General features: G+C 38.1%; 1 protein-coding gene across 2 annotated transcripts in view; it reads right to left on the bottom strand.

Annotated features, from left to right (window-relative positions):
• Positions 1-2152: 2152 nt before the first annotated feature.
• Positions 2153-20786, bottom strand: part of KAT6A (lysine acetyltransferase 6A) — a 118365-nt gene continuing 99731 nt past the window's right edge. For both annotated transcript variants that reach the window (XM_055123661.1, XM_055123662.1), the window contains exons 11-17: positions 19914-20075; positions 18774-18867; positions 15731-15962; positions 14864-15071; positions 12916-13518; positions 7854-8163; positions 2153-6397 (exon numbers count right to left, since the gene is read on the bottom strand). In XM_055123661.1, the coding sequence (XP_054979636.1) occupies positions 3651-6397; positions 7854-8163; positions 12916-13518; positions 14864-15071; positions 15731-15962; positions 18774-18867; positions 19914-20075 (4356 nt within the window). In that variant the 3' untranslated portion in view covers positions 2153-3650. The remainder of the gene's footprint in view (positions 6398-7853; positions 8164-12915; positions 13519-14863; positions 15072-15730; positions 15963-18773; positions 18868-19913; positions 20076-20786) is intronic.

Raw genomic sequence — 20786 nt, 5'->3', positions numbered from 1 at the left:
GACTTAGAAACTAACGTCCATCACAGATACAATTCAAGTATATTTCTCAAATTCCTAACTTGGCATAAGACTTAGAAAAATGTTCATTACAGGTACAATTCAGGTATACTTCTAAAATTTCTAACTCAGTGTGAAAGGGCAGCAGTTAAAGTGTGAATGTCACTAAAAATTGTATCTACTTCATGTCCCTATCCCAAGACACTACCAGTTTCTGAAAGGTAAATCTAATTTTCTGGATTTTGCTATAGGCCACATTCTAAATAATGAAAAGTAAATAGTTATGAGAGATTATGAGGCCACTGTTCATAAGCTCTTGCTTTTTGATGAATCCTCCTACATTATAAGGGACTTCCATCGTCCCTTATAAAAGAGTGGGTTATAGGCCAGGGTGATACAAGTAGGTAAGATGTTTGCCTTGCATGCACTAGACCTGGGTTTGATCCCTGGCACCCTAAGTCTGCCAGGAGTAATCCCTGAGTGCAGACAGGAGTTAGCCCTGAACACTGCCAGATGTGGCCCAAAATTTAAAATAAAATAAAATAAAAAGATTGTGGAGGTGGTGGTCGTGGTGGGAGAGGTTATTACAAAGTAACAAAAACAACTTTTTGGTATGTTCCAAGTTTAGGAGTTCCCTATACTTGCAACTGTATTTCATTGTTGAATGAATTATAATTACTTTGAGAATTTTTAAATGGATTTTCCTAAAAAAATCCAAAGTAAAATATATGCCATTTCTTTGGAAATGACTCTACTGCTAGTAATTACACACACACACACACACACACACACACAGCGCACACATGCACACTTGTGAAAACTGGAAGTAGTAATTATGAATTTACACTAATCATATAAAAAGAGGTTCATGAAAAAGCTACTATTTGTAAATCGTTATGTAGTAAAATAATCGGATTTGAAAAACTAGAGAAAAATTCCACATGCAAGACAGACATCCAAAATGGCTCAACATAATTTATTTTTTTATGTTAAAATGTACAGAGTTCTTTTGAAAGTACTTGCTAGAAAGGGGAAAAAAAGGTGATATTACATACAAGGAGAGGAAGGGAGACCAACTGGCCCAGGAGCGCATGACATGGAGAAATACAAAGGCATCTAGGCACCCCTTCCCCTTAGCTTACAAGTCACCATGAACAAAGTACAAAGAGGTTACAAAACAGGAAAAGCAAATATAAACAGACAGGAATAGACTTAGCTTCATTTGTACATGCGGCTTTTAGAGGCATCTGGAGCTCTATTCACACACTCTAGAGATCTCTTTAAAGAGAATTTTTATCTTTCTTAAAATAGTTTTTAATATTCTACAACAAAGATAAAAAATTTTAAAGATGGAATGAAATGAAAAAGCTCTTATTTTAAAAGGCATCAAAGTCACTAACAGTGAGTTTTTAAATTTCTTTTTTAGAAGATTACCCAAGTTATCTTGCTAAAAATACATTTTTTTTTAAACAGAAGTGAAAAAATGACAGGTACCAATATTACTGTGTTGGATAATTTCTTTTATAATATAGAAAAGAACATTTTCTCTACAATAGTTCTACAGTCACAAAAAGGCTTGTGGAAAAGGGAGCTGCCCGATTGATTTTTTTTTTTCCAAAGAAACAAAACCAAACACAACCGCAAATCAACAGAAACTGAATTCACGGCCCTCATTTCAACAGCTTCTCCTTCTGCCTTGACCCACCCTCCTCCCAATATACCACCCTCCCAACCCACCCCATCCCTACCCCAATCAGGAAGCAATGACGTAGCTGAAGATGTAGGGGAGAGGGCAGAACAGTGCACTTTCTACACAGATGACTGGGAACTGGAATAGTATATACAGAGAAACTGGGTCCTACACAGCCTGCACATGCTCAGAATTGGTAGTGGTAAGATGTGAAATCCTGCCTTTTTCTATCTAGTACATTTAATTGATAAAGTCAATTAAAGTGTATAAAAAAACAACAAACCTGTGCATTTGAAAAAATTTAATGCCTAATTAGTACTTCAAAAATTTATCTATATAAAATGTACAAATAAAGGAGAGAATTTAATGCTTACAGGTATTTCTTTAAGCAGTACTTCCCCCTTTTGGATATTTGACTGCACATACCAAGTGGTATAATAGATAGTTTCCATCTTCTAATGATGGAACATATATATAGATATATATATAAGATATATATAGTTTTTTTTTTACCTATCCCTGGAGTAAGTAATAGGAAGAGAATGGGTGAACTGGCTATAGAAGAGAAAAGAGAATGAGTCGGGAGCAACATAGGAGCCTGCTAAAACCCTGCTGTCCAGATTTGCCCTACTATGCTGGTGGTTGGTTGATCTTCTCTTCTCTTTAGCCACTCACAGGAGGGGCTGGTGCACTCTGATTCACAGGGGAAAAACTCAGGATCTCAAGACAAACAAAAACGAGAGGTATGTATCATTTAAATAGCTATAAAACTCACACCATGATCTTCCTTGTGACACACATTCTGCATCATCTCTTCCAATATAAAATAACCAGTGTCAAAAGTTTGTCAGATATTTTTCAAATCATGAATTGTACAGTCATTCACCAACACTTTATGAAAGAATGTAAGAGTTTAATCACTGGGGACTGCTATTTGAGTTTAATCAGAGTCAAAGGCTCAAGAATCAAGACCCTTAGCATCTCAAAGTACATACTAAAAATCAAGAGGCTGCATGGAATAAGTGCGCATTATGGCTGATTTACCAGGTGGTAAAAAACCAAGAGGTTAATTTCCTCTTTTTGATTGTAAATTGACCTTTTCTATTCCTCCAAGACTGGATTAGGAATGCAAACAGCGTTTCACTGAGATTCTGTTGTTAATTGAGACTTACAGTATTTTGTGTCTCTGAGTGCTGAGTGGGATTAGTAAAAAAAAAAATTATATTACACTTGATTTAAGAAAAGCAACATTTCAATGAAGTCCATCTATAATGAAACATTCTTGGGGAAAGGTTTCAAGAAGTGTGTGCCTGTGTGTGTGTATGTGTAGGGAGTGGAGGGGATTTTAAAAGGAGAAGCATTTTCCTGCCTCACTTTAATAATAATAATAATAATAAAATAATATTAACAATAAAAATTTTAAGGAGCTTGGGTTGTTCTCCATGTCCCCATCCGAGTCTCCCATAAGTGCCTCCTGCTGGAATGAAAGTAGGAAATGAAAAGTTGGTTTGGAGGAAAGGGTGTGGTTAACCCTTGAGATGTATATATAACATTTAAAAATGACAACATTGGGAGCTGCAAACAATGAGGGGAAACATACATCTTAAAATAAGATAAAGGTATTTTACTTGTACACAGATTCTGTCCATGTGGTGTGTAAAGAAAGTAAGGCTCTTTTTAATTATGAAAAGATTTTTGTGCATGTTTCCCCTATCCCCAAATCCGTTTTCAGATGAGTTCTATTGTAAAATGTTCAAGATTGTGAAGAAAACCAAATCCCAGAACAAAATGAACCCCCCAAAAAAGACAAGATTTTCTAAAAAATAAAATAAACCAAAGAAAAATTCCTCTAAATCTACAGCAATATTTTAACTGGAAAAAGGGTCCATTTTTCTCTGGTTTGTCAGTATAAAAGGTTCCTTTATTTATATATTTTTAAGTTTTTATTCCAAGTTCATCTTGCTCATCTTCTCATGTAAGGTCCATTGAGTGACTGCTTGGGCACCCCAGCAGCATTCATGTAGCTGTGATGGGAAGGGCCAGTGTACATCATGTTCCCATGAGGGTTTGGCTGCATAGGCTGCTGGCTATAGGCCTGGCTCCCCATCATCCCCATCTGCATCTGCATAGGATACTGTGCTGTCTGGTTCATGTAGGCAGGGTTACTATGGTAACTGCTGTTCATCATGGGCTGTGTCATTCGATAGCTGTTCATGGCATTCAAGGTGTTCATATTCATGGAATTAACATTATAGGCAGGGGTTGGCATTAAATTAACCCCCATGTTCATGCCACGCTGAACAGCCAATGCACGGGGACCAGCTTGCATGGCAACTGCTGGTGTGCTGCGACCATACAACTGCTGCTGGTGAGCAGTCGCAGAGGGTAGTGGCGCAGACTTGGAGCGAATGGAAATGTGCCCCTTGACTGGCATTTGCCCTTGTAACCTCTGAGTGTGTGGAATGCCAATGTTGGTGGCAGACATGTTGCACTGTAACAGAGGTGACGTGAGGTTCATTGTGGTGGATGCCAAGTTTGGGGGTGGTGTCATGGTGGCTTGTGCTTGAGGGGTCCCAGCTAATGGATGAGATGGAGCTAGCTGAGCCAGTCCTGTATTAGACAAAGAAACACTGGTTGCATAGGAAGTCACAGCAGGAGAATGGCTATAAGGCATGGCATGAGGGTCCATAATGGTGTTAGTCAGCTGCTGCAACTTAGCTAAACTGAAAGTGGCTGATGGTTGAGAATAGCTGCCGGCACCAAAATCCCCTGGAATCCTCTCGTAGATACTTATGTTCCCAGTGCTTCCAGATTCCGGGATCTCCATGATCATAGGAGCTGGAGTGAAACTATTATTCATACTACACTGTGACAGGGGGGGCTGCTGCTGGGGTGGGGGTGGAGGCTGAGGCTGCTGGGGCTGAGGTGGTGGAGGCTGCTGCTGCTGCTGCTGCTGCTGCTGCTGCTGCGGTGGCTGCTGCTGTGGTGGGGGTTGTGGTGGTGGTGGCTGTGGTGGTGGCTGTGGCTGCTGCTGCTGTGGAGGCTGCGGTGCTGGTTGTTGCTGCTGCTGCTGTTGCTGCTGCGGCTGCTGCTGGGGTGGTGGTGGAGGCGGCTGCTGCTGGTTACTGGGAGGCCTCTCCACTACACAACTCTGAGGTGATTTCATGCTGCAGTTGGCAGCAGCCTGGACATTATTCTGCTGCATCATGCTGCAGCTGTTTCCCATGTTTGCCATTTGCTGAGTGACAACACAACTGTTCTGGGTGAGGCTGCTGGAGGATGACAACCCACCATAGGAGCAGCTGCTTTGAGAAGAGTTATTGCCACAAATGCTACTGCCCATTGTGGAGTCATAACTGCTAGGGTTCTCATAGTTTTCTGTGGTACTCTCAATGCTGCCCAGATCACTGAAGCCACTGTCCACCACCTGCTGAGAGTGGTCTGATACAGAAGGCACATCCATCATGGGACTGGTCTCCATGTTCTGCATAGAAGGTGCGGACAGGGATCCTTGTTCTGGGCTGATCTGGGTATAACCACTTTCAAGGGCAGGCACACTGGGACTGCTGACAGAACGGACTGACTGGCTGGGATGAGAATGAACAGAAGATATTGGGCTATTATGTTCTGAAGTATGACAGTCTTCAACCATTGACATTTGAGGGTCTTCATCAGCCTGAGTGTAACTCTGCAAGGTCTGACAGGCTGCCAGAGTTTCTTCACAATCCTGGTAAGCTCCCTCATGCTCACTGCTTTCCTCTTGAGTCAAAGACTGCACTGCTTGCACGGTTTCCAGGTCCAGTTCACTATGAGGAATCTCTTCTTCCTCTTTTAATTCAATTAATTCTTCTTTAGAATTTGAATCTTCTTCATGATCATCCTCAGACCCTGGCATATGCTCTGATACCACAGATGTTTCATGAGAAGTCTGTTCTTCTTCAGAATCTGGTTCTGTTTCATCTTTATCCTTTACATTTTCCCTACTACTCTGCATATTTGTATCTAAAAAAGAGTCTTGGCCACCAGGGGGTTCCTCCTTGACATCTTCCCTAATGGGCTGCTCCTCTAGCTCGCTTTTCTTTGTTGATTCCAGATGACCATCATCTTCATCATCTGCATCATGATCTTCATTCTGGTTGGTCTCTTCAGTCACTTCATCCTCTTCCTCTGGTTCCTGTTCTTCCAGTTCCTGTTGCTCTTCCTCTGACTGCCTCTGCTCTTCTAAGACCCGGGGTTTCTCTTCTTCCTCTTCCACTTCAGGTTCTTTTGTTTCGGCCTCGGGACTATTGCTGCTATCTACTGGAGAAGCTGCTCGAACTTCACTGCTGGTTGTGTCTTCTTCCTCTCCCTCTTCAACCTCTTCTGCTTCCATATTAATTTCCTCCTCTTCCTTCCTTTCCTCAGTTAAAGGTAAGTCTTCTTTTGGTTCAACAGTTTCTTCACTGTCTTGAATTTTGGGTTTACGCACAGGTTTAGGAATGGGGACAATGGGCTCAATGATGCATTCTTGAGTAGCAACAGGTAAGATTTCCCGATTCAACTTAAATCCTGGTTTACGACCAGGTCTTTTCTTCCAGTGGATTGGTTTGCGACTCTTGCCTTTGGGCCACCCCTTTTTCTTTTTCATAGGTGTGGATGTATCTGGCTCAAGTGGAGAATCCTTCACCTCACATTTTCTCAAGAGAGATACTGGTTTTAGGATAGAAGTGTCTGTATAGGGGGAATGAAAAAAAAAAGAAGTTACAAGATCGTATACTTTAGATTGCTATTTGCTGAGATGACTAATAAAATCTTTAATCATTACAACTTCTGGTTATCTTCAAGTTAAGGATTTGAAGGAGAAGCCTAATTAATGGCACCTTCAAATATCACACAGAAAATTACTTTGCAGAGCAATGAAAGAATCCTGGGCAATAGTCTGTTACCATCAGTTAACTAAAACCAGTTTAGGTATGCATAGTTTAGGGAAGTTACTCTAAGATTCAGTTTTAGTTCATTTTAGAATGGAGGTAAGTTATGTAAAGATGCAAATAATAAGTACTTCTTACAACTTCACTTACACTTACACTTCAGGGTTTTTCAGGGCTGTATCTGGCAATGCTTGAGACCATGTAGTTCTGGGGCTCAAACTCAGGCCGTATACATGCAAGCAAGGTGTGCCTTAACCCCTATAATATCTCTTGGAATCCAAGAAAAAAATTTAAGGACCAATACATAATGGTTCATTAGAAATAAACAAGACATTAGGATTATTTTCTCATTAGTTTTAATTTGTAGTAAATGTATATAGTAAAAATTTTACCACTTTAACCAGTTTTAGGTATACAATTTTTTTGAGAGTGTGGGAAGGCCCAGGGACTACTTCCAGTAGCACTCAGCCCAGTGAACTCTACCACCAAAGTGCCCAATATCCTCCCACCAATGCCTTTATTTCTGTTAGGTTTTTGTTTGAGGGGGCACATCTGCAGTGCTCAGGGCTTACTCCTGGCTCTCCACTCAGGGATCACTCCCGGTGAGGCTCAGGGGACCTATGGGATGCTGAAGATCAAGCCCTGGTTGGTTAAATACAAAGTATAACCGATCCTTTTTAATCAAAAGTATAATCACTGTCATCCCCTTGTTCATCTATTTGCTCGAGCGGGTACCAGTAACGTCTCCACTGTGAGATTTGTTGTTACTGTTTCTGGCATATCGAATATGCCACAGGTAGCTTGCCAGGCTCTCCGAAAAGGGTGGAGGAATCGAACCCGAGTCAGCCGTGTGCAAGGCAAATGCTCTACCTGCTGTGCTATCGCTCCAGGCCCATGTACAAAGTAAGTCATTATATTTGGTCCCTTTATATTATTTCTAATCTAGCTCATTATTCCCTTAAAACCCTCTCTCACTGCTTCATAATCTCAATTTTGCAATCCAGGTCAAAGAACTATCATTATTTGATACTAACTATTCCCTTATTTTGTCTCTTTATCACAGGTTGAAAAAAAAAGGGGGGCAAAGAAGTACTGAGAAGATGAAGATGAATGTTATTTGCTATGTCTTATAGATTAGCAAGTATCCCTTATTTTCTTAGTGGATTGTGTTCATTTTTCAGACTTTTTCTTGAAGACTTTGATATCGCTACTGTGATACAAATACCACAGCCAACAGCTCTGTGAAACATACATACCATCAGCATCATCTGACTCTTCATCTTCTTCTTCATCTTTAGATTTTCTTTTGGAAGAAGACTGACGCCTGAGAACATCTTGTGAGGACAAACGATGGAAATATCCTCTAGGGAAAAGTTCATTTTCATCATCTTCCTCTTCTTCATCAATTTCAAATGTGGGTTCTAATCTTGGCATTGGTCTCTCAGAGTCTGAGTCTTCAAATGGTTCATCTAATACCTCAGTAGTCTCAGAAATGGTCTCTGTGACCACACTGCTATTGTGGTGCTTGCGTTTCCGGACTCTCCTCCTTCTGTGAAGAATTGGTTTCTAGTTCAAAACAAAGTATTTACAGTAATGAGTTCTGTTAGTGACATGATTAATAGTTTTTAAGCATAAAAGAATTAGCACGTATAAGTGAGGAAGCTGCTTCTCCAAGCACATTTTATTTCAAAATATTATAGTAAGACATTATCATAGATACAAAGATATTAAATAATTAAATTCAAGTTTGTAAAACCTCAAGTAAGGGTTCTAATTTGGCATGTTTAAAGAGCAGATATAATTCCCTCATTAATATTTCAGTTAAGTTTAACACACTAGAGTTATCTACTTTAATACTGCAATAGCAGAAGCTAGTCCTTAGTAAAAAGAGACTAACAGAAGGTAGTCTCTTACTAAGAGAAAGAGAAACAAAATCACATTCTGTTTTGTCTACTCTAAAGATGAGAAGAACTATCAGTAAAGCTGTACACCTCTTTGTAAGCTATTTGAAAGTTATAATAGAACATAGAAATATGGAGCTAAGTATCTGATGTAAGTGAAACATTTTAAAAGAAAAACAAATCTGCTTTTGGAATTTGACATACTAGACACAATACTGTAGCAGGGTTGACCTAATACCTGAAATTACATAAAAATAAAAATGATGCACCAAAGATGATCTAATCCAATTACCTCTTTCTACAGAGGTTAGCAATGTTAAGCACTTGCTCAAGTGCATGCTCACTAGTCTAGAAACAGTTGTAAAATAGTCTCTGATGCCTGATCAGTAGCTTTTTTGGTAGAACTTCAAAAGTTCTCTGTATTGCCTGGTCCTCTAAGGCATATTCTTTATAGTCATTTAATGAATACTAAAGTTATTCCACATTCATTTCTACTTACTTCAAATCTACTAGTTCTTCCAGTTGAGAATACAACTTTTAAAGTAGGTTAAACACAGCCCTACTCTTTGAAGAAATGGGTGATTCTAGGATTGGGGCAGGAAATAACACAAGAAACCTCAAATATCTTGTAGTAATTAAAGTAAGTATTCAATACAAACTAAAAAGCTTCACAGTAAAAGTCTAAATTCAAGGGACATAGGAGTAAATTTGAAGGAGTTTCTAGTGCTCAAAAACTGGCACAATCAAAATAACAAATTAAACAGTAGTATTATAACTCAAAGTACAAAGTAAATATCCTATGACCCCTTACTCATGTTAATAAATGCACGAATAGGTGAGGAAAGAATGGCAAAAATCTCCTAATTATTCCAAATAATTAGCACAGAAGTTCTGCTCTGAAAGAGTATAGTATAGCTGTTTCTATCTTAATGTGAGCAATGGACAGTGACTTCCTTCCACAGAATACAGTATGAAAAAGAAGAAAAAAGGATTAACTCTATAATGGAGAAATATTAATACACCTAAGCCATATGATTAAGCTTAATATTGATAGTGAACATTCACATTGTTGGTAAGTATCTTTGTATCTGATACAAAAATATAGGCTGAAAGTTGATACCTTTTTTATGATGTGATGAGAATGAACTCTAAGAACATCTTCCCCAAAACACATGAAACCATTCTAATATGAAGAACATTCTATGAAATACCTACTCAGTACTATTCAAAACTTTCAAGGTCATCAAAAACAAGGAACATTTGAAAAATCTACTATAATCAAAAGGAACCTACTAAATGCAATGTGGCATACAGGGTGAGATCCTGGGGAAAAGACATAGGGAAATCTAAATAAGGAAATCTAAATAAAGTACAGAGTCTATTTAATAATCTACTAATATTGGCTCACTAGTTGTAACAAATATATCATACTAATGTAAGAGGCAGATTATAGTTAAAAACTAAGTTAGGGAATACAGAAACTATTTTTTTTTTTTTACTAAGTCTGTAAATCTAATGAGAAACAATAGGCAGGTGAGGGGATTCAGGTACATAGGTGGTATTAAGGAATTAATGAGGCAAATATCCAAAACAGAGAGTTAACAACACTGAAATCAAGAGACCTAAACTTGAACAACTGAACTCAGAAAGGTGCCTGTCAAGAGAGCAGGTAAGGGTGGGTTGAGGGTGTATGGAGGAAGTAATGGACACTGGTGGGATTGGTGCTATCATAGTGTATGTATAAAACTCAATAGTGAATAAATTTTTACTTAATTTTTAAAAATTTTTTAATGAATCGCCATGAGATAGTTACAAACTTACAAGCTTTCATAATTACGTTTCAGTCATACAATGAGTACCCATCCCTCCACCTGTGCCCATTCTCTAACACTAATATTCCCAGTATCCAACCCCCACCCCCTTCCATTTCTGTGGCGAGCACATTCCCTTTTACTCTCTCTCTCTTTTTGGGTGTTATGGTTTGCAATACAGGTAGTAAGTGGCCATCATGTTTGGTCTTTAGTCTACTTTCAGCACACATCTCCCATCCCGAGTGAGCCCTACAAGCATCATTCAGTTAGTGGTCCCTTCTATATCCCAGATCCCTTTTCTCCCAGCATGTGAGGCTGGCTCCCAAGCCGTGGAGCGATCCTCCTGGCCCTTCTTATCTCTAAATATTCTTGGGTGCTAGTCTTCCATTCTGTTACTGTATACAATGAATAATTTTGTAATCATGATACTTTTTAAAAAAACCAACCTTTTCTAAAACTAAATCTTTGTTTTGTGAACCAGAAACGTGGAGGTTAAGCCTTTCCCTTTCAATACCTGGTACTGTATATCCCCACCCCACAATCCCTGCAGTAATTCCTGAGCCCAGGAGTAAGCCCTAAGCACTGCCTGCTGTGGCCACAAAACAAAAACAGCTATGCAGTTTAATATGATTCACTAGCATTACTATACAGCACTATTAATAAACACATTCAAGTTTTGTAAGATGATAAAATATAGTTTAAAAATTATATTTATTTTAATACAAATCGGGCTGGAGCGAGAGCACAGTAGTTGGGCGTTTGCCTTTCACACGGCCAACCCGAGTTCGATTCCTCCGCCTCTCTCGGAGAGCCCGGCAAGCTACCGAGAGTATCGAGCCCACTCCGCAGAGCCTGGCAAGCTACCCGTGCGTATTGGATATGCCAAAAACAGTAACAGTAAGTCTCTCAATGAGAGACGTTACTGGTGCCCGCTCGAACAAATCGATGAGCAACGGGATGACAGTGACAGTGAATACAAATCACACTCAGTGATGTCAGGGCATTTCCAGCAATGCCTGGCCCAGTGATATAATTTTTAGGCCTGGTAGAGCTCAGGTGCCAACAGGACAATATTTGGAGTGTTCCTGCTGGTGGGAATGCTGACTGGTTCAGCCCTTTTGGAAAACAGTATGGTCGCTTCTAAAAAATTAGAAATTGAGCTTCCATTTGACCCAGCAATACCACTTCTGGGAATATATCCCGAAGAGGCAAAAAAGTACAGTCAAAATGACATCTGCACTCGAATGTTCATTGCAGCACTGTTTACAATAGCCAAAATCTGGAAAAAACCCGAGTGCCCGAGAACGAACGACTGGTTAAAGAAACATTGGTATAGCTACACAATGGAATACTATGCTGCTGTTAGAAAAGATGAAGTCATGAAATTTGCATATAAGTGGATCAACATGGAAAGTATCATGCTAAGTGAAATGAGTCAGAAAGAGAGAGACAGACATAGAAAGATTGCACTCATCTGTGGAATATAAAATAAAATAACAGAATAGGAGACTAACACCCAAGAATAGTAGAAATAAGCAGGTTGTATAGGAGGTTGGCTCCAAGGCTTGAAAGCTGGCCCCACATGCTGGAGGAAGGGGCAGCTTGCATAGAGAAGGGAACACCACGTAAAGTGTGGTTTGAGGACCCGCACGAGATGGGAGATGCACTCTGAAAGTAGAATATAGACCAAACACGACGGCCACGTAGTACCTCTGTTGCAAACCACAACACTCAAAAGGAGAGAGAGAGAATAAGGGGGAATGCCCTGCCACAGAGGTGGGGTGGGGTGGGGTGGATGGGGTGGGAGGGATACTGGGAACAATGGTGGAGGGGACTGGGCACTGGTGGAGGGATATAAACAAAATGCAAACATGAAAGTTCATAAGTTTGTAACTGTAACTCATGGTGATTCACTAATAAAAAAAAATTAAAAAAATGTTTGCAGTGTTCAGGGATGAAGGGTGCTGTGGATTGAACCCAAGACCCTACACTTGACAATCATGCTCTCTATTACCTCGGCTATCTCCCTAGCTTTGAAAAGCAAAGTCAAACCACTGAATTCAAGGTTGAGGACCAAGGAATAAAGAAGTAGACAAAATAACACCACCATTGTGGAAGGTAAGATGAATGGCTCCACTCTGAAAACCCCACAGCAGGGTGCAATTGTGTCTACTTTGCATTAAACAGTAGGAATGCTTTCCTTTCCTTTCTAATGTAAACATTTCTAATCTTAGTATATATAGAAATAATATACTTAACCTGAGAACCGGTTTTACAGAACTGAGCTTTAGGGGCAGAGGGCAGGGGGTGGTTGGCAGGGACCCTGAGACAATAGTGAAGTGGACACTGGTAGAAGGTGTGGTGCTGGAATGTTGTGAGCATGAAACCCTATCATTAACCAACAGTACTGTTAGTCACAGTGCTTCAAAATAAATAAAATAAATAAGAGTCCCCTTAGTAATGCTCCAGAGAGACAATTTTGGCAAATAAATGCATTTACTGTTTTTAATTATTTTAAACTTAAATTATTAACATCCTTAACAGTTATCATTTACAATCAACTGCAACTGAAGGAAAAAAAAAGACATAGCCAAGAAATGCCTTACCTTTCGTTTCAATGTGGGCTTTGTCAAAACTGGTGGAGAATTGGACCGAGGACTTTCGGGCTCTTCCTCCTCTTCACTACTCTCACTGAAGCCCTTAAGGACTGCCCTGTCACCATCACTGTAGCGACGAGGCAGTCTATTATTGCCTTCAGGTAATCGACATTTCAGAGCCTCAGGACTTTTCTTCAGCTGTCCTCGCCACAGCTGAACCCCCTCACTTAGTCTGCGTTTGGGAATGTCTGACTTCCCATCCTGGCTTGGCTGAACCTGAGAGACTGCCAACTGTTCCTCATTTTCAGTGTATTGTTCTTGCGAGTTTTCTGATTTTTCCTCACATTCTCCATATTGTTCCTGAGGAGTTGATGTCTCTTCCAAGAGCAGTTTAGACTCTTTATCACCAAAACGTTCCTGGGTTTTTCTGTTCTTTCTCCCCCAGCGACCTCTCCGAGATGGCTGATTATTTGCAGAAAGATTATCACAAGGAAGAACTTGTTTGTTCAAACGTGTAGAACTGGCTGGCACTATAACTTCTGGTTTCTTTTCACCTTCTACTGAGGAGTAAGAATCGTGTTCTTTACTTTCCCGGGATGCTGACTTTCCCACCTGATTTTAGAAAACAAAACCATATAGGTTAACTTTTCAGTCTTAATTGGTTATACTATCTATTCTAACATTTCAAATACTGAGATAAGAAAATCAGTTAATAATTATTAATAATTAATATTAAAAGATTAATATTAATAGTTAATATCAAGTAAGTTCCTCCTTTAAAATACATTTTCTCTCAAAGATTTATGCATATATCATGCAATATCACAAATGCTATGTGGTTATTATGTATTATAACATATAGCCTGATTATATATAATATGTACAATTTTTAAGGAAAAACTTTAATATCAAGGCCAACCCGGATTTGATTCTTCTGCCTCTCTTGGAGAGCCCAGCAAGCTACCAAGAATATATTGCCCACACAGCAGAGCCTCAAGCTACCCCACCAAAAAAATCCTCACTACTTACATACATAAAAATAAAATGTCTGCAACTAATTTTTTATTGTGACTATGTAATTTCATATTATAAACCTCACTTCACAGGAAGGAGCACAAGTGAGACTGCTATGTTTATTAAAGGAGGACAAAGGTTTTTAAAGAATAAAGTGCTGCTCAAAAAAAAAGAGTAGAGAAAAAAATATTTAAAACCATACACTAGACTAAGCTTCTCTTTAACCTCTTAGTAGCCTACTAAAGGTACCCATTAAACTATCAGTGCTCTACCAGAAAACGTGTTTACATTATTTTCTTAATGAGCTTGTCAAGCTACACGTGGCATATTTGATATGCCAAAAACAGTAATATGTCTCACAATGGAGACGTTACTAGTGCCCGCAAGAGCAAATTGATGAACCACAGGATGACAGTGCTACAGTGCTACCATATCTCATTCATTTTTAATAGTGACCAGAACCAGATTTAATTCAGATTCCTCAATTACTATGTAGCTTAAAATTTAGCTGCTTTGGGCATCTGGAGATAACTCACAGAGTTAGCAAACATGGTTGCCATATGGTAGTCACGGTATGATTTCCAGCACTGCAAAGTGTCTTGAGCACCATGTGAGAGACCCCAGAAACTGAGCACTTTACCAAGTGTGACCCCAAAAAAGCCAACAACAAAAAATACACAAAAATTCAGCTGCTCTGGTGAAAAATGGGTCCTATGGAGCAAAAAAATATGAATCTTTCAGTAATTCAAGACTTAAACATAAATAAGTAAATAAAAGCCAGTGTTCCTGAAATTTCTATCACTAAAATAAGCTCTGAGATAATGATGTTAATTTACTGGGTTGGTTTATGATGTCACCATATAAATAATGAAGATCAAGTATCAATTGCTAAAAAAAAAACTTATATGTCTGTCATAAAAAAAAAAAAAAAATTTGTCCTTACACTGGTCTCTGACTCTCTTTCTTGAAACTGTGGCTCTTCATTTTCTCCCTCTTCAGCTTCCTCTTCTTCCTCCTCTGAGACAACAGAATTGCAGACAATAACAGGCGTCCAGCGCAAACATTCTGGATCTACATCAACAGGCCGCAAATTCAGCTGAAGCTTTGCCATATGATCCTGGATAAGTTTTTCCCGGCGGATAATCACAAATCTGGAACCAGAGAAAAGTTTATAGCAATCAATAATGTATGAACAGTACCTAGCAGTGAATAGATCTAGCTATAAAGTCCTGAAACTTATGAAGATGATAATAAGTGTTTCAAAAACAGCTTGTGAGAGGTGAAGTAAATGTCACTACATGAGAGAAGAGCAATGAATGAAATTATTTAAACCATTTAATGTCTCATTTTTCTCATCTCTAAGATCAGTGCTACTCTCTTGTGAAAATTATGAATATTTGCCATCTATACAGCTGAAATGACTACTTCCCCTGCAATCTTTCTATAACCACTCTAGACAAGGGTGAACCATTTTTTCTTTGACTAGTATTTTGCTTTACAGCATTTATATGTAAATTAACCATGAGTATATTTTACTTAACATTGTTTCTAGTCACTGTCATCCCATTGCTCATCAATTTGTTTCTAGAGTTGTTCCTTTGAGATTGTGAGAAGGTGCCAGTAATGGAAAATTTGAAATTTTGTAGCTTAGTTAGGCAGAAGATCAGAAAAAGTTATAGAAATATATATAAATCAGAAAAGAAGTTGATGTCTCATATCACTTATAACCTTCATCAAAAATTTGGTAGTCTGACTCAAAAACTTCCATCTAATTATCTTGGGGACATATATAAAGTGATGTGACACTCACTGGTCACTACGGAAGTCCAACATACGAAGGTGATGGAGTGTAGAAGTAATATCTTGAGGACAGATTCCAGTCAACTTGCTTAACTTTTTAATGCTGATCTGCTTGTCATTTTGGTGATAAAGGCACTCCAGTATTACACTTTTCCAATAAGCCATGTAGGAAAGACGACCTAAATCAGATAACGGTTTCTCTGGAGATCCTGCTTGACCTTCACGTTTTGATAACAAATAACCTAAAGAAACCCCCAAATTATACATACTGTCAGAGATAATGAAGCAAATGAATTAAGAGTAACTACAATATTCTTTTCCAACACCATTACAGTATTACAGGCAGTAATCTTAAAGGCAAATCCCTTCAAGAACAAAATTGCAAAGTTGAAGATTATAATTTTTATCATTGAACATTAGGTTAATATTGCTTTGTTTACAGTTAATATAAATTACATTATTAAAACAGTTAAACTGTTAGAAATCAGGACTTCATATTAAAAGGCTGTATTACGATTAAAGCAATAATCCTTTTTCTTAACGTACCATGGGGGGAAAAAACACTATGTACTTGCATATTTTTTTGGGACCACTAGATGGCAAGAGTTACCTATGAATTGAACAATACAAAATAATGCCATTTTATGTCACATACAAAAAGAACACTTTCCACATCAAAGCCCTCTTTAAAATTACCCACCACCCTAATTCTTGGTGAGCAAGAATATTAGCACGAAGATGTCACTGTATAGTATATTACTTTGTCCCTTTGTCTAATACATAACTTGCAAAATTAGAAAAGAATGACAAAAGTTTACTATATCAAAAATGAACACGGCAGAAAGACTGTAGCATAAAAAATTAAAAGAAAAAAAAACCCCATCCAACTTAAAACCAATGCCAGAACTGTATTGTGGCAAAATAAATATAACATTAGGCAAATAAAATGAAAATAAATATTGTAATCTTACAAATCTTTTGTCTTCTGTTTTGCTATTTATTGGCAAAACAGGTCCAATCATGAGTTTAAATCCAAAACAATATATGTATATTAAAAGAATAATCTGAGTTCTACTTCTACTACAAATACAAAAAGACCAAGAAAATATACAAAACAATTAACATGTATTTCAAAAAATATGGCCAGAAATGAAGTATGAGACCAAATAGAAAACATTTTATTGATCCATTACTCTAACACAGTGATGTAAGCAACTAATGACTGCATGTAAAAAATTAGTTTGGACTATTATTTGTAGCTATTTTCCTTTAAATATTTTTAGCAATCTCTATGACAATTTAGATACCTAAACTAGTATCTTTAAGAATTTAAGCAGTATCTTTAGCAATATCCTCAAAAATTGCTATTTTATAATTTACATAAAATTTACTGCAAACTTAATTCACTTTCTAAGGTTATCAATGTTAATCAAAATTCAGTTCCATAATAATCTTTTTTGTTTTGGGACCACAACTAGTTGTGCTTAGAGCTCTGAACTAAGGGATTACTTTTGGTCAGCCTAAGGAACCCTATGCAGCCCAGGGACCAAACCTGGGTCAGCTGTATGCAAAGCCAAGTGCATTACTCACAGAACCTGCTCTGTGGCCCATAATGATCTCTTTAAAGCTATTAGGGTTCAAGTAAGTTCGATTTGATTTTAACATAGGAATCATAACCAACAGTGATGGAGAGCCTGAGATACTTCTGCTTATGCTTGCCCAGCGTGGGCCAGTGTGCCTGGGCCCATAGTACTAGGGCAACACTGGGTCATACCTAGTGGTGATGGGAATTGAATTCAGGATCTCCCACAAGCAAGACATGTGCTCTGCCTATGAATCGCTATACTTAATCAACAAACTGGCAAATATTGTTGTGATGGACCTTTCTGTTTTGTTGAAAAGCTGGCTGTGTTCATTATGTGGCGGCTGGGTTTCCTGAGTCACACTCAGTGCTTATTCCTGGCTCTGTGCTCAGGAGTGACCCCTTGTGGAGCTCAGAGAAAACATATGTAGTGCCAGGATTTCTACCTGGGTCAGCTTCAAGAAAGGCAAATGTCGAGATATGAGGTCGAGCAGCCGCACTAGTGGCTGCACGGTTTTGGATTTCTGTATTTTAGTAACTAAGTCCAGAGAAATATCTGCCAGAAATTGCAATGGAAAACAAATTATCAAATGCTTCCTTTTCAGCAGGTCCGACTTTGGGGGGAGAAACTCCAAACAATAATAGTGAGGTGTTTGTTGAAATATTGAATATAATCAAAGTAAAGTGAAAGTAAAGTGAAATTTATCAGTTACATAGGCAGGGTGGGGGACTGGGGAGGTGGGAGGATGGGGAGAGGTATACTGTAATTCTTGGTGGTGGAATATGTGCACTGGTGAAGGGATGGGTGTTCGAGCATTGTATAATTGAGACTTAAACCTGAAAGCTTTGCAACTTTCCACATGGTGATTCAATAAAAGAATAAATTAAAAAATAAATAAATAAAAATTATCAAAAGAATAAAAATTATTTCCTGTCAAAAAAAAAAGGGCAAATGTCAACCTCTAGATTTTCTCTCTTGTCCCAGCTTTCAATCTTTAAGTCATACTATTTCCTATATCCTTTACTATTAAGATTTTAAAAGTACAGTGCATGTTTTTAACTGAGTGATGAACCTGTAGATAAGAACTGATGCACATTATAAATAATGATGCATTACTTCCCAATTTGGTAAAGAAAATAGAATATGTGCTGTACTTCTCTATTAGGTAGTTATTCAATGTGTTTAGTGCTGTGAGTTAGGATTACTACATAAATTCAGATCTACTGTAAATTAACAGTGACAAATTAAGGGCACTTGCATTAGATCACACTAATGTTCAATATTAGCTATTTTAAAGTATTTCACATCAAACCAAAAGAAATAAATCAAAAGAAATAAAATAAGGTTTTTAAATGCCATGTAGCAATAGGACAAAAGATACAAGCGACCAACATATTATCTGCAACTCTTTAAAAACAAATTTACAGAAGGTCCACAGAGAGAGATGAGAAATGAAATCATAATTCTTACTGAAGTCGATGAGAAACCTGCCATAGCCCTTACGCTGGTATTGGGGAAGTATCATTATACAGGAAACGTTGTATTTCTGCTGGCAGTGCTTTTCCTGGTGAAGAAAATGGAAACCAAGTTTTAAACATCAGACTAGTAAGATTCAACAGCAGTGCTAATTATTAACAAAGACTAACATAACAGTTAAAACTACTGCCCCAATCCTTTGGGAATACCAGCACACCAAGAAACAACAACCCATTGGGAGGAGACAAGACAATGTTAAGTTGTGCCATTACTCACAATGCAACCATCCTATAAGGAAAAATATAAAAACAAAGTGATGCCATCTGATACCATCTGCAATCACAAATAGTATGTCAATAAGCAAAGGAATTTGTGTCCCTGACTATGTGCAAAGCTACAAAATGTAAGTCAATACAAGAGTAGAGAACTGGGGAGATGCAGCAATTTTATTTTAAAGTTACTTTTATTTCCTGAGCTGGTGCACACAGGGCAAAATTCCACCTCCCCTACTGGCTGTACCAAACTACAGAAATTCTCAAAATGTTGCAAGTGACACATTTAATAGATATTAAAATGCATTTTAATAAAACTAATAAAGTACATGTTATATTTACTGAAATTATCTTCTTATATAACTCTTAGGACATTAGCAATTTCTACAAATATATTACATAATTAAATTTTATTATTAACTCAACTGAATAAAATACATGTTTTAAGCAGCTTGATTAGAAAATAAAACCTCTTCTCCAGAAAAGAAAGGTGATTAAAGAAAGAAAACAGCCTTAGTAAAAATGGCTTACTTAAAAAATTTCTATCACCTAACTTTCAATTTTATATTTAAACTGAGAAGATTTAAATGAGAAAAAAGAGCGAGGTAATGACTATGTTTATTTCACAAGGTCTATCAATTACCACCAGGGGAACAGAAGTCTTTAAAAACATTTCCTCTGGAGTATAGCAAGCAGCTCTTTCTCCTAGGAGAGTAGAGTCTGTTGAATGTTACTAGGCACCTTCTCACACTAGGTACATATCGGAAATGTTCTATTTTCCTAAAGGATGCTAGTGAGAACCCATAAGGATAGTTTCAGAGTTCCACATGAATTCAAACAAATGTAAAAATGATATACTTACTTTAGAAAAGTATCCAACAAGGTGGCAGCCCTTGACATCATTCTGTGTTAGTACATAAAAAAGAAATGGCTCCACGTCATAATAGAGTGTTTTGTGGTCAAGAAACAACTTTGCCAAGAGACACAGGTTCTGACAATAAATGGTACTCACGTTCCCATCAACCTAGCAGAGGGGGAAACAAAAATGAGAACAATATGGTCAGCAGCATATCTAGTTCTAGAATATCCTGATAATCCATGCATAATATAACCTATACTTATAACCTATGTAGAGACCTCTGGGTATCTCCTGTCAAAGAGAAGCTGCCAGTGATCAGATCATATTTGAACTGAGGACCCATCACTTTTAAGGGTAAAATCACGATGCTTGGTGTTTTGAAAACAACTAGATACCTAAAATACTGTACTTCAACCAAGTATGAATAGCTAGATAAGGAGGCAGTAACTATTTAAAAAGTAGCACTTTCTGGTCCAGAGAAATAATACAGGGGTTAAGGTTTGTCTTGCACGTGGTTGACACTGGTTCAATCCTTAGCACCACATATGGTCCCCCAAGCACTGCCAGAAATGATTCTTGAGCACAGAGCCCTGTATAAGCCCTGAGCATTGTAGGATGTGGCTCAAACATGTTTCCCTTTCCTCAAAATAGCACCTTCTACTTTTTTTGGGGGGTGGGGGGCACACCTGGTTGTACTCAGAACTTATTCCTGGCTCTATGCTCCCTTTGCAGACCTCAGGAGACCTTATGCGGTACTAGGGATTAAACCCAGATTGACCACATTCAAGGAAAGCTTGCTATCTAACCCCCCCACCTACTTTTAAAATAGCTTTATCACATATATCATACAAATGGGAAAGTTATTCTTTTCATATT

Source organism: Sorex araneus, chromosome 1 (assembly GCF_027595985.1).
Source record: "Sorex araneus isolate mSorAra2 chromosome 1, mSorAra2.pri, whole genome shotgun sequence".
Classification (NCBI taxonomy): domain Eukaryota; kingdom Metazoa; phylum Chordata; class Mammalia; order Eulipotyphla; family Soricidae; genus Sorex; species Sorex araneus.
This window is presented reverse-complemented; position numbering and strand designations above follow the sequence as displayed.